The sequence below is a fragment of the Hoplias malabaricus genome, chromosome 2 (genome assembly GCF_029633855.1).
Source record: "Hoplias malabaricus isolate fHopMal1 chromosome 2, fHopMal1.hap1, whole genome shotgun sequence".
Taxonomy (NCBI): Eukaryota; Metazoa; Chordata; class Actinopteri; order Characiformes; family Erythrinidae; genus Hoplias; species Hoplias malabaricus.
Genome location: NC_089801.1, coordinates 8080335 through 8095710, shown reverse-complemented (window position 1 = coordinate 8095710; position 15376 = coordinate 8080335). Strand labels below are relative to the sequence as shown.

At 39.6% G+C, this 15376-nt stretch overlaps 1 protein-coding gene across 1 annotated transcript in view; it reads right to left on the bottom strand.

Annotated features, from left to right (window-relative positions):
• Nucleotides 1-15376, bottom strand: part of eys (eyes shut homolog) — a 313091-nt gene that overhangs the window by 226318 nt on the left and 71397 nt on the right. The window contains 4 exon segments of the mRNA XM_066660060.1: nt 1306-1428; nt 1874-2107; nt 4563-4700; nt 8590-8712. Of these exon segments, the coding sequence (XP_066516157.1) occupies nt 1306-1428; nt 1874-2107; nt 4563-4700; nt 8590-8712 (618 nt within the window).

Genomic DNA, 15376 nt, shown 5'->3' with positions numbered 1-15376 from the left:
TATAATATTTTGAGGCCACAAAATAAGGCAGGCTTGGAGCGGGGTCCTAATTTTTTTTCTTGAATTTCCCCTGGGGATCAATAAAGTGTGTGTGTGTGTGTGTGTGTGTGTGTGTGTGTGTGTGTGTGTTTCTGTCTGTCTCTCTGTGTGCGTGTCTGTCTGTGTGTCTGTCTGTCTATCTATCTTGAGGCCATGAAATAGTGTTTTGAGGCCACAAGATAGTATTTTTTAGGCCACGAAATAGTATTTTGAGGCCACAAAATAATATATTGAGGCCACAATATAGTAAATTGAGGCCATGAAATAGTATTTTGAGGCCACAAAATAATATTTTGAGGCCACAAAATAGTAAATTGGGGCCACAAAATAGTAAATTGAGGCCATGAAATAGTATTTTGAGGCCACAAAATAGTACATTGAGGCCATAAATTGTAAATTGAGGCCACAAAATAGTATATTGAGGCCACAAAATAGTAAATTGAGACCATGAAATGACTGCGCACCCTGACAAAACTTGTACAAACCTACATTGTCTTCCACCATTTTTGCTATTTGATTCCCCTCCATATATCTCTCCGGGAGAAAGTTCTCTAATTCACACTGATTTTCCATGTTGTCCATGAACCTCAAGGCAGTGTGCATTAATGTTAACCAACTGCAATCCGGTTTTAGACTTAATCTCAAAGGTTAGTTGTGTGGTTGTTCAGCTGCTATGCCAATCAAACTTTTGTTCATTGCAAATGCAGGTCCCTTGGTCCAAGCTTCAAAATACTATTTTGTGGCCTTAATATATTATTTTGTGGCCTCAAAATATTATTTTGTGGCCTCAAAATATTATTTTGTGGCCTTAATATATTATTTTGTGGTCTCAATATACTATTTCGTGGCCTCAATATATTGTTTTGTGGCCTCAATATACTATTTGGTGGCCTCAATATATTATTTCATGGCCTCAAAATATTATATAGTGGCCACGACTTGCTAAATAAACCCACCATGTCACCTTAGATGCTCCATAATTTTTCAAAATGATTTTCAAAATGTATCATCCTCTTGACAAGCATTCAATCCCTGGCTGACCCCAAAACAGTGAACATTACAAGAACAGTAGTGAAACTATCATCTCTGAGAGGTGCATGTCTGAGTCTCTCAAAAGCAGAATTAGAAATCAAAACATATATAAAAAAATAATAATATTTATATCCCTCAGCATGTTGCCAATGTTTGTTGTGTGGGCAATCGTTCACAATTACACTGCACTATGGGGCCTTTGGTGCTTCCCATATCTAGGTGCTAAAAACCTACCGACGAATCCAGGAGCACAGAAGCAGCTGTAGGCGTTTATGGTGTCTTTACAAATGCTGAGGCTACCGCAGGGTTTAGCGGCGCAGTCGTCGTTGTTGATCTCGCAAAATCGGCCAGATAAACCTGACAGAAAGAGGAAAAGAAATGACACAGAGTTGACAGCACTCTCCGCCTGTGAATACCTGGCCACCCACATGAAAAACAAGGTTGAGTTTTAGTGGCAAGGATAGAACTCCCAGCCTAGAGTACACACTACCATTCATAGGCCTTTTGTGTTGTGCCGTAAGCTGTAATTAATCAAGGTGTGTGAAGGAAACTGTCATTAAATGAGTAGTTGATGGAAAAAATAAATATATTACATATATAGAGCTTATCTTTTATGCAGTGCTCATGCACTTCAGTGTCCTCACAGCTCTACCAGCTTAGCAGCAACCTGTCATGCAGACAGATTTAGGACAGATTTGATGGCTGTATGGATGGATGGGTGTGGGAGTATAGAATATGAAATATGAGAAGGAAGAGGGAAAAAAAAAATCACAGTTCAAAGTGAAAAATAAATGTCACTTACCAGGCAAGCATTCACATACGAAGCCTCGGGGATGGTCGACACACTTGGAGCCATACTGGCACAGCCCCTCCATGCAGTGGCTGATGGGAGTTTCGCACAGTTGCCCCGTGAAACCGTGATGACACACACACTTGAAGGTGCCCCCCAGCTCTTCACACACTCGTGTTCCTCGAGTGTCGCATGGATCGGACATGCAGTTTCTCATCGCCACGGAGCAGTCACCCCCCTCGTATCCTGCGTGGACCAAGGTTAGAGAGCAGTTTGAAGACTGTTTATATGAAAAGAATATTCTAGCATGTAAATACTGTTAGAGCTTCCTTTGGGCAGTATTTAAGGTAAAAACATTTACATGAAACAGTGTGTGGCATTCATGCAGATTCACTAATGAGTAACAGGTTAATAAATGACTTAAATGAACTGATATTTATTTAACAGCTTAAAATATTGTCATGCACACATTAAAAGAGCATTTCCCTCACAACTATTCTGGGTTCTTAACAATGTCTGTGATATGCTTTGGTCAAAATACCACAAGGATCAAACACCACTGCAGCATTCTTCCCTGTCTGAACAGCCCTGTTCCAGCGGGCTGACAAAACAAACTGTTTCAGCGCCTGTTCCTTCAAATGTGAGTGAGCCACAGATTGAGAAGTGAGGAGCAGACGCTCTGGATTTTAGCCATTTTCACTATGTTCCCTTTAGCGCCATTCTTTTTTTCCTACATGTTTAATCAGTGTGTTTATTTCTCTACACTTATTATATTTTCTTCTGATTACAAAAATGTGGGTCTAGTGCTGTATATATTCATTCATTCATTCATTCATTATCTGTAACCCTTATCCAGTTCAGGGTCACGGTGGGTCCAGAGCCTACCTGGAATCATTGGGCGCAAGGCGGGAATACACCCTGGAGGGGGCGCCAGTCCTTCACAGGGCAACACACACTCACACATTCACTCACACACTCACACCTACAGACACTTTTTGAGTCACCAATCCACCTGCAACGTGTGTTTTTGGACTGTGGGAGGAAACCGGAGCACCCGGAGGAAACCCACGCAGACACAGGGAGAACACACCAACTCCTCACAGACAGTCACCTGGAGCAGGAGTAGCTACTGGGGTTGCTCCCTGGGGCTGTGTAGCTACGACACTGTGCTGTGTATATATATATATATATATATATATATATATATATATATATATATATATATATATATATATATATAATTTTTTAATGTAATGTCCCCTTTAAAAAATATAGTTTTTACACTTTTTTATTACTCTTATGTTCACAAAGCATTACCTGAATAATATGTAAATTCTATTGATTTACATATATGTTAATCATTCTGAATATTCACTAAATTGCCATATATATATATAAATATTGCAATATTTAGAACTGAAATGTACTCAGTGCGTACTTCATGATGTGTTCATGAGAGGTGTGTGCCTACTGTATCAACTGATTGCCTTTGAACACCATGTTTGTGGCATTATATTTGTTCCCTGAAAAGAATAAATGTTTATTTAATGAAATAAATTAATGGCAATATCATGACAATATTATTTCCCAAAAATACAGCCTTTCTATTAATCAGTATGATGAAAATAAATATGAACATGTAATAGCAATGGATAATTACTGTGCTTTACACAAATACGCCATGAATATTTAATGTCTTAAGTGGTGGGAGTCTTACTTTCTTTGATTAATTTATAAATAAATAAATAAATACAAAATAGGATGTGCAAAATGACAGTTAATCTTGCTTGTAGCACGTTCCTAAGCAGTCCTGGAGTGGAGCATGGCTCATAAGCTTTCACACTTCCCTAACACCCCCATCACTTTTGTATCATTAAGTGTTGAGCCGATGCCATTACTGATACTTTATGCATTTACCGACTTTGAGCTAAAAGAGGAGCCATAGGGGGCAGCTGTGGCCTGGTGGTTAGGGAACTGGGCTTGTAACTGGAAGGTTGCTGGTATGATCCCCGGAGCCGGCAGGTCATGACTGAAGTGTCCTTGAGCAAGACACCTAACCCCCAACTGTTTCCCAGGTGTCGTGGCTAGGGCTGCCCACCGCTCCAGGCATGTGTGCTCACTAGTGTTCCCTAGTGTGTGTGTAAATGTGTGTTTCACTTCACGAATTGGGTTAAACGCTGAGAAAAAATTCCTCTGTGTGCAAGCACAGTGGCCTATAAAGTGATTCTAATTCTAATAACAAAACTGAAGAATGATAGGAAGGCCTACCAAAGAGTGATGTGAGGAGAAATGTCGAGGGAGAAATACACTGTTCCTTTTGTCTCCTAAAGAAAATGCCCTGTTACACTGCAATCTTTCTCAAATGGGCTTTAAAGCTCCTTTTTTCGGTTTTTGTTGTTGAAATGGGCACACCAAAGTAATCAATAGACGTCTGCTTGCTTCTTTGTGGGCTAAACAAATAGGATTATCATAGAATAAACAGAGAAACGGCCTGAAGCCACATTGGATGGAAGAAATTTTAAAAAAGCATAGTGCAAAGTGTTTAGCACCAACTCCTGAATCCTTTGACGTGAACTTCAAAAACATTTGATAAAAAAGCTGCAATTGGATTCAAAGTGATTTTACGTGGCCTTGATGCATGAAGATAAACCCACGTTAGATTAAATGACCCTAAATGGTTATAATAAGCACGATTTAAAACTGGATTAGAAGAATTAAGGCTTTATTCCTGGCAGACATTTGCAGTGGATGTCTCCGTTCACGACGTAGTAGGTGCCATTATTGTGGCACGTTTTATCCAGATATGTGCAGTCAGCAACTGGAGAGGAGCAGTTCTTATCTGATAGGAACAGAAGAGCTTAACGAATGCTGTAAACAAGTCACAGCTAGAGTTTAAAATAAAGGAAAAGGGGGTGCAAGGTCGATGACATTGCTACTAGCATATAACTGACATTTTACATACGGCACTGGCGATGTAAGGCAACACACACCATACAACCGAAAGTACACTGTATGGACACATGGTTGTCCAACATTTCTTCAAAAATCAAGGCTATCAGTAGGTACTTTGTGCCTCTTTGTTCTGCTGAAACAGCTTCCACTCATCTAGAAACACTTTAGAATAGAAGCTGGATTTGATTGCATTCAGCCATAGGATTATTTGCGAGGTCAGTTGTGAATGTTGGATGGTTAGGTCTGGCTCATAAGAGTCATTCCAACTCTGTACACTGTAGTGTAGTTGCATGGAGGTCAGTCACTGCAGGGATCAGGGTCAGAGTGCTCCACAGCCCAAAACATGGGGCATTTATACCCCTCCATCTGAGCTCTGTGACCTTAAGCTTTGAAGGCAGTTGCTCCAGAGCATCCTATCTTGTTCCATGCTTTTCCTTTAATGCAGACTCTAACTGAACATCGGAGTCTACAGTGGATGCACTATAACCACGCAACAAAAATCACCAGTTTCAAAAGAATCACCCCTTGTCCACACATTAACACTGTTCACTAGGGTCTTAATAAAATATCAAAGCAGCTTTTGATCAAAAACCAGACGTTTGGAAAAATACAGAATAGTTCCCTCAGTGTGTAAACAGCCCTGCACAGAACGGCCATTTTCAGCACCTGTTCCTTTAAATGAGGAGGAGCAACAGCTCACTCCTCTGTGAGAGCCCAGGGGTGAGGAGCAGACATTTTTGCTAGGTTCTTCATATTAAGTGCACAGTACACATATTTCTCTGCACTTATGTGTTTGTTTTGCTCCATTTAACCTTGTCTTTGCACGCTCACAGGTGTGGGACTATTGTAACAAGCCTGCACTTTTTGTAAGAATGCTGCGCAATATCAGAGCGACTGGTTAGACTCAGGTGATCCACGAGAAAACCTGCGGTCTTGTTGCACGATTTGTTGGTTGGTAGGCTCCAGTTCCTCAAATAATTGTGCACATGCACTGATGTTCTCGATTAATTAAATTGGGGTTTACAATTTTTAGACTTACATAAGCCATAAACGTAATAACCAGGCTAAAGCTGAACTATCTGAACAAAATATACTATGATTCAGTCTATGGCGTAATGTGTAAAGAGTGATCTGGATTATTCTGGACCAAAATGACTCATATGTTAGATCCGCTGAATGCCATCATCTAAAACACCCACACAGTCTCATCTGGAGCATGCTAGGAAATGGTAGAAATGATTAGGATGCTCACAACGTATTATAAAACATACAGTGTTTGGTTGGAGGGTACATATGCATGTATAAACTTCTGTCAAATGTGCGTTCCAGAGACTTACTCTGAATGATATTTTGCGGTCCTAAACAGAGATTTGGCAAAGGTTATAAAAGCACATAGAAGTGTTAAAAGAACTTTAAATACCCCTGGTCCAACAGCAGGTGTTGTTATTGTGTTCACATTTCAGAGCAATTTGGATGCGTTTCTTAAAGCAGATTTTTACAGAGTGCCCAACTTGCAAGTTCTAAAGCTGAATCTGATTGAAGTGGTCTGACTGTTGTCATAGTAACACTGTGTAATATTAAAGTACAACCAGAAATAGTCAGATCTGACTGGTCAAACTGAGCTCAATGCTCAGAAATCTGGCTTAAATCTCATTGGGTTAAAGTCTGACGTCAATGTTCAAACTACACTTTTAGCAGTTTTCTGAATAAGGCCTAAGAGTTTTTTCTACAAGTAGTTAACTCCAACTTAAACTCAAGCTTTCATGCACAGCCTCTATTTGCTGATTTCAATTTAATGAAATAGACCAAACACAGACTTTTTTCCTCCCCAATACGTCAAATTCAGCAAATAAACTAAATAACTGTACTCTACAATTTGCAAAAGAGTGTTCTCTGCAGACGTGCACTTCTTTCCACTTAGTATTTCAACAAAACATGCGCTTTGATCAGTGCCCCCCAAACTTTTGCACACAACTGTATCTCTGTGACCTAGTTTTGTAACAAGGTCTGCGATATTTGTACTACAGGCTCTCCGCCTAAAAGGAATTTTTAAATTTGACAAATCATATTTTCATGTTTGCTTTGATTGCCTGTCACTCACACGTTGAGGGTGGGGAGGGGGTGCTTTTCTAACTACAACATATTACACAAGACAGATCAGAGGCGTCCTGGTTTTAATTAAACACCCAATAGGTTCTATCTTTGGACCTGACAAGTTTTGCATTTGCAAATCAAAACCAGGAGACAAGCATCCTCCATCTTCGTAAGACTTGCAGCAGTTCAAAGCCACTTTTCTCACTGCGGATTAGAGACAAATGATCAAAGGACATGTGCGCATACAGTGTTTAGTTCACTTTTAATCTCCTTTTAAAGTAGCAGAACTACTGGGAGCACTCCGTCTTTTGGATGCGCACACACAAACACACACACGTGTCCAAACACCTGAGAACTCTATTCTTAATATAAACTGTGCTACTTTAAGATGCATTCATTATGAGTAACATACATAGCTTTCACTATGAATACAAGCAGCTGCATACGAGCTTAGGTTCACCATGCCCAATGTCAAGTGTCAGGTAGAGGAGCATATGGTCCCCCCAAATTACAATGGAACTGAGGAACTGGAGTTTTATCTGTGACCCAGAACCTTCCAAATTCACTAATGCTCTCTAGGCTGAATTCAGCCAAATCCTCACAAAAGTTCTAGGACCTTGTGTCCAGCCTTAAAAAAAAAAAAAAAAAAAAAAAAAAAAACGTTTTTACTGCAGCAAACTGAGGACAACACTTGATTTCAGAAGAACCGTTGATGCGCAGGTGTCCACAACATTCGGATGCATAATGTATTCAAATGCAGATACATTTGCGACCACTGAATTTGCATGGGGGAAAACACCATTATGTTCCTCACTATGGAGTGGTGCTTGGCTGCAGGAGCTTTGCACTGTAGTAAATAGCCTCTTTTCAAAAAGCCTCGCTTAAAAGTAGACTTTAGAAAGCTAGCTTTTATGGTAAACATTCAGCTGACAGGAACATTGCAAAGAGGGAGACAGTGGATAGCTACATGTGCACCTGGTATATAAATGACAGGAGTAGAGGTAGAAGTAGAACAGAGCAAATGGCTGGAGAAATCCAAATGCATTCCATGTTATTTGATGAAAGTAGCATTAAAAGCTAAATCACTTTTCCTACTTTTTTTTTGGCCTCTAGTCGTCAGGGAAGGGTGGCATTGTGCTAAACATTGCTGTGGGAGGATTAACAAGTCTGGTGATCACTTATTTATCACATCATTCCAACTCATCCCGAAGATAATCGATGGAGCTCCATTTATCTAGAGATAAACAGGGTTTATAACTCTCTGATGCTTGATATTGAGCATAGTGATATTACTCTCTTGAGCAGTTGCTCCAGAGCTAGAGTTAGAATTCCATGCTGTTTTTTGATGGCGACTACGCATAGTGTACATACTGTGCTGAAAATAGCAAGAAACTGGTTTGAAAATGTGCACTTCCCCTGGGGTTCAAATATTTACGTTTGGTGTAATTCCAATTAATGATGTGTTTAAATGGCGAATTACCTTCAGAACCCCCCTGAGACAAGCTCCCTTTCAGTTCTTGGTTTCTTCCCACGTTTTTTCTCCCCCCCACGAGTCATTAGTGTGCAGTTGGTCATTGTTCATTGGTATTCACGGGGTCTGGTGCGATGAGGAGTAGTTTGGATAGACATTATGTAAGAGAGGAAATCGGAATAATCAGAGACTGATTGCATCAGCCACTTACCAGCGAATCCCTTGGGGCACACGCATGCATAATCCCCTGCCAGGTCAACGCAGGTGGAATTATTAACACAGAAGCCAGAGTCACAGCCATTATGGGTCTTTTCACAGTGGTCACCCTCCAAACCTGCAGTCCATTGAGACAAAGCGCAACAGATTCAGACTCTTAAAAACATCCAGGAGCCAGATACCATCATATAGTCTCAAAATATATAGTTATGTGTGAAAGAAATATAAAAATGAAATTATTATTAATACTACTAGTTTTTTTTTTTTTGGTAATTACACATATTTAGAGTGAAGCAAAATAACAAATGAAAACAATTATACTGCAAAAATGGAACTGCCTTAGGCTGACTGAGGAACCCGGCCACAGGGAAACCCTCCACACATTTAAAGTATCCAGATGGTTCAGATGAGTTGTAAAACAGCGTAATCATGATTTTCCACTGGGTTCTAAAACTGAACTCCATAACTTCACTGAAATTCAAGTTTGGCTTTGGAACTCAGTTATTAACTTAATCAATGACCATTGGTTTCTGCATTACATTATTGTAGCAATTTTTATGTATAATGCCGGAGCAAAAATATGTTCCAAAACAGGACAGAAACCAAACTTCTAATTCACTGCTTGTAACCAATGCTATATTGATCATTTCTGTATGTAATTTTATTATAATTTGCTGCCTGTTTTCAGAAAGAGTTCAGGCTTTTTACACTTTTTACAAAAATCTATTAAAATTATTTGTTAACATTCTGCAGGCTGAAGAGGCAGCAGTATGCAATACTTATGAAATCATTAAAACAGTGACTTCAAAATTCTGAATTTGTAGCTCAGCTTCCATATATGGACAGCACAGATTGAGAGTGAATATTTGCATTGGATAATATTTTATAAGGCTAATTTCCTAATGGAAAAGGAACCCGCAATATAAACTTGTTAATTATAATAACACCATAATACTTATTGTCATTCAAGCACTTGGATGGTGCAAAAATGCTGTATAAATTTTGAATTATAAATCACATATAGATTCAGTGTTTATAATCATCTATGCTTACTTAACGGTAAAGAACAAAACAACAAATCTATATTTTACTGTAAAGTATCATTAAACAAGCGAAGACTATGGCCATTTCAGAATCAGCTGCTTTAAAAAGGTCTCCCTGCTTATGTGGAAAAAGGCAATATCATATACTGTAGATGGGAGCAGTCAGAAGACATCAATCAGAGAAAGAGTGCGTTTACACTTAGACCGGACGTATTGGCACCTATCGAAATGAGACCGACTTTAGGCTTCTGCAAAACGACAGATTACCGGCTTTTGTCAGGGCCCGTTAAAAATGAGTGACTCTATTTGCATGATCCCCATTTATAAAAAATGGAGAGGGGGAAAGGAAGAAGAAAATTAAAAACTAAAAAGGTTGAAGGAGAGTGCAGGCCTCCAAATTTTGACATTTTACGCTTTGCCATAAATGTATTCCAGTGCATGGTCACGCTCCAAAATGACTATCATTAGCTTGGCCACGGGAGAGCCGTGACTAATGCCGGGCTATCAGCGGCATCGGTGCGGGGGCAAATTCTCATCATTCCTCAAACTGACCATGGAACCAATTTCCACCTCTCGCCATGTCATAAAATTTGACAATTATCCCCCGACTTCATTAATAATGCATAGCGGCTCTGGTCTGCAATCAAGGTTTAATCAGCAGTGTGTCTTGCAGGTAGGGGGCATCGGTGCAAGCCAAGAAATTATTGGCAAATTGCAAGGATTTATTTCCCCCCCTCAATTTAATGACGTAAATGACTCCGAGTAATTTACAATGTTGATATGTGTGTATGTGTGAGTGGATGTATTATGAAAAGACTTGGGGTTAACAAGCAGAATGGCAAGAAAGAAGACGCTGGCAAACACACATGAGGAAAGATGTGGTCATTCTCCAGATTAATCAGAGTTATTGATTTCAGAACATATATCACGGGCACAAAAATACTTAATGCAATTGATTCCAGACGACCCCAGCAGCGTAAGTCATAGGAGGAGGGGGAAAACACAGCACAGCTTATTTGGAGCAACTGTAATTATTCCTTTTCATGAAAGCAATTTAGGAAAGGGCCATACAAGGAACACTTCACTCAATGTGATAATTAATTAATGAAATGAAGGCTAATGAATGAATGAAAGTGGATGATGGTGTTGTACAGACAAAGACAGGGTTTCATTCATGATTCAGTCACACGTGCTAATTTTAGAACACGTAAAAATAGGGCAATTCTGCAAAAGAATACTTCATTAAAATTCTAATAAATAAATAATGACAAATGAAATTTGCTAGCAGTCATTTAGCATTCAACAGACAATCCTGGTCTCCATTAGCTTTTAATCCAGGCAGTTTAGATTATTATAAAAACAGAGCCCTTTATATTTACAAGACAATTACAGTCAAAATGTCTTTTAAAAGGGTCTAGATAGAATTGTTTTATATATTTTACTGGTCTTACTGTTCTACAATGACTTTCACAGAGTTTACTTCCATATGGGCAGTTTACAGGGCCAATGTAATAGCAACCCGTTAGCATTAGGCAGAATTAAGTCTGCACTAGCTTTCATCCATACATAAGTTTCATGTGGGCTGTTCAAAGGGGCAAAATGTAAAGGAACACTTCATCTAAAATGCTAATTAATGAAATATTAATAAGTGAACTGAAGTGAAGCTAGTTACCACTATGCAAACTACACTTCCAGTCTGTGCTAGCTTTCATGTCTCCTTCAGTTTCATTCAGGAAGTAAAAAAAAATACTGTACAGAAATACTTCACTCAAAAATCTAAAGAAAGAGAACAGGGGCTAGTTAGACTACTCTACACGGCTGCATTAGCCTAGCCAAACCAAATGGTTATTTTAGCCTACTGCAGGGGAGAAAAAAACATAAATTGCATTTATAAATAAACTCACTCTACCCCAAATGCTATTCTACTCAAAAATGCTAATGAATGAAATATTTCTGAAGACCACTTTAGGCCATACTTTACAAAGGTGCACTTAAAATGCTATGCATTTTTGTATAGTACCCTACTAAAAGCTAGACTATTTTTTAAAGAAAAGCTTCAATCAAAATATTAATGAATTAATACTGCAGGCTAGTTGATGTCAGTTAGCACTATCCTCTCTAACTTTCTGTCTGGCAATAACTTTCAGTGTAGTATATGGAAAAAACAGGGCTATATTTTTTCCAAAAAATTGTTCACTTAAATGTCTAATAAACAGAAATATGGGCTAGTTATCATTATGTAGACTACGTTAGCTTTCATGGGGGATGTTTAAATGCCCATATTGTGAAAGAACTTCACTCAAAATGTTAATGAGAGAAGTAAATAATTAAATTTAGCAGCTAGTAAGAATTTTGCAGACCACCTTTCTGGTCTGCGCTTGCCTTCATTCACCGTTATCAATGCCAGCAGTTTATGGTGAAGTATTACTTTAATTTGCCTATCATCAGGGGCCCTGAAATACCCAGACAGCTGGGCAGACTCTCCCTCTGGGCTTAAGCACCTGCATGTGTGTCTGTTCTCCTCATAAACAGCTCAGTTTTGGTGCAACGTCGATTCACAATGGGTTCGATTTACCTCTGCCAGAGCCTGAGGGCACAGAATCGGGATCATTACCAGTGTCCCTTTGGTTAGCCGAATCCCATAGCCAATTAGGATTTGTATGACTTTGTTTTCCACTCAAAATCAGCTTTACAGAGCGGTTATTGATTCTGAGAGCTCGGCGGGCACATGCGGCCTCAGCCCACTGGATCATTTAATCATGTTTAATAAGAGCCAGTCATCCCCGCTCTGATTTATGACTTTAAACAGGCCGCTGACAAATCCAGCCACATCCAAGATCAAAGCCAAATATTGCCTTTAGACTGCCTCGGACACCAATGCAGAGGAGACACATAGCCCAATGTGTGCATGCACACACACAAACACAAGCATTCCTAGCTACAGCCGATGTCCTCTATCTGTCTCGCAATCAGTCTTATGAGGCTATTTTTTGAGCAAACTGACAGATTGCTTTCACTGTCTAGTCATTTACAATGAATGCCTAGCCGCTGGCCAGTGGCCAACCTTGCTGAAGCGGTGGTGTTTCTGGATCAAAGTTTTGCTTTGACTAGCACAGAAAAAAGAAAAAGTCTGCGAACTGATCCTAGATCAGTGTAAACTGATGTTCACAGGCATGAAACAATCACAGAATCAGTGCAATACATTTACAATAGACACAGTACCTTCACAGCAGTGCAGTGAGCGTCAAAGCAAGATCATAAATTAGCAAAGCTACCTTTAGGTTCTACGAAATTTAGCTGAAAACTACATTTCCAAATAGATTTCACAGAATACATGGTATTTGATCAAACAATGGCTTTATCAAAACTAAAACGTAGCCAACAATAAAGCTGAAAATTATGATTATATCTATTTCTTAATTAATTGCCTAGCCTATTCAGGGTAGTGGTGGGTCCGGAGCCTACCCGGAATCACTGGGCACAAGTCAGGCACACACCCTGGAGGGGGCAACAGTCCTTCACAGGGTGACACACCCACACATTCACTCACAACTATGGACACTTTTGAGTTGCCAATCCACTTATCAACATGCGTTTTTGGACCATCGGAGGAAACTGGAACTCCCGGAGGAAACCCACGCAGACACTGGGAGAACACACCAAACTCCTCACAGACAGTCACCGGAGTGGGACTTGAATCCACAACCTCCAGGTCCCTGGAGATGTGTGACTGCGACACTACCTGCTGCACCCCCATGCCGCCTTGATTATATTTATTGTATGTCTATAAAGATCCGTTAACGTGACATTTGTATTTTGATTTGTATTTTGCCATTTAAAACTCCATAGACTGGGTCACCCACATGGGGGAGGCTATGATCATTCATCATCATTGTAGAAAAGGACAGTGTTTATTAACAGAAACGTGGCTTTGATTGAGCAATCCTTTGAAAGCAGCCTGCAGTAAATAAAACAGCAAATTAGCAAAATGTTTTTGGGACATCTCAACTCTAGGTTAACAAAAGCTGAATCCCCAATTACCTCGCAAATCCTCAAATCCAGAATCATGGCGAAGACCCCTGTGGATGCCCAGTGAAGTTTGGAGAGAAGACTTTGTCAGTTCCACCTGAAGTTTCATCATTACCCAATCTTTACAAGCCCATACCCCCACTAGATCTCTGACAGCTCCACAGTCTATAGGCACTGAGCTGTGCTGAAAGACTGCAAGGTATTAGTGACTGACTGATCCCATGTATGCAGTCAGACAGGGAAAGGGACTCGCTTGATATCATTTGATCTGATACATTTTATAAATACCACACAAATCTCAGCGGGGGTCTACTTTGCATACTGTACATTGTCAGGAGGGACAGATGCACTACAAAGCCTTGTATCAAAGGGGCCTTATATAAAGAGGCCTTATAACAAAGCCATAGGGATTCACTGTACTTTCTGGAGAAAGGTTGCTTTCAAAATGTTCTAACAGAATCTACTTGAGTGTGACTGACAAGGTTCATACAAGGGTTCGATTTACGTAATAACTGTTCAGTTTTTATTAGCTTAAAGTCTTATGTTATTTAAATATTGGATCACTGGAGGGGTAGCACTTTCCAGCTTCCACTGCAATTTCATCAGTTCCATTCAGTTTTTGAAGCAGCTTGAACCCACAAACCCAGGATTTATGGATTTACGTGTGCTATGCTTTAACGACTAGGAACTGAGAGACAACAAATACATGGGCGCTTAAATAAGACACCGGGTCCACCATATCTTGCATCTGCTAGAAGAAATTTCCTTACTAGACAAACCCCATTCTGGTGTATCTTGAGAAAATGGATTACTCAAGCACTCAATGACTCAGGTGAGGTCAGATAAGGAAGGCAAGTTTAAAGCTAAAGCTAAAGTTAGCAAAGTAGCTCCCTGACTAGTCTACCTCAATTTGGCCAATTTGAATCTCAATTAGATATCAGAGCTGAATAAAGACTTTCTCAAGACTTTTTTGTTTGTTGACGATCTAACTTGATTGTACTCATGAGCCTGTGGTTTGACGGCTAGGCTAGCTTTGCTGACATCAAAGACATTTCCAATGGCTGCATTTGTATTGGGGTGATGAGTATTAAAGAGAACATGAACACGGAAACAGTATAAAACTGAATTCTGTGAAATTGAAGATCTGATGGGCTATCAATAGGGTACTATAGAACAGAAACCAAGATAAGTAACATATTAAACTTGACTGTAAAGGGACATTTGGATTTTGAGCCCTGTTTAAAATGGCTTACAACTTAGCAGAACCAGTGGTCAGCCATTTACAAATTAAAAGGGAGATGAGACCTGAGGGGAATTAATAGAGATATGCTTTATTAATGAGATATTGTAGGAAAAGGACGGTGCACTAGGAGCGTACCAACAAATGGTGCCATTATTCTAAATCTACTTCTTCTAAATCAGTGTAATAATGCATAATAGCTAGTTAATTTTTAACAAATGATTAATAGCTAGGAGCATTCCAAGCGCTTATGTTTCTAATGTTTTATTCCATGCATTCCCATTACGGATACGCTGCCAGAACACTGAAGACAGACTGCGGATTGTGGCTTGTCCTTGAGAAGGTGCATGCTTAAGTGAGGCTCACTGTGGGTTGATTTTCATTTACATAAGAAATCACTGACGATCTCTCATTTTGACATATGTCAAAGAATAAGTGCAACCAGAGTAATGAAGTTGTGGTTATTGATA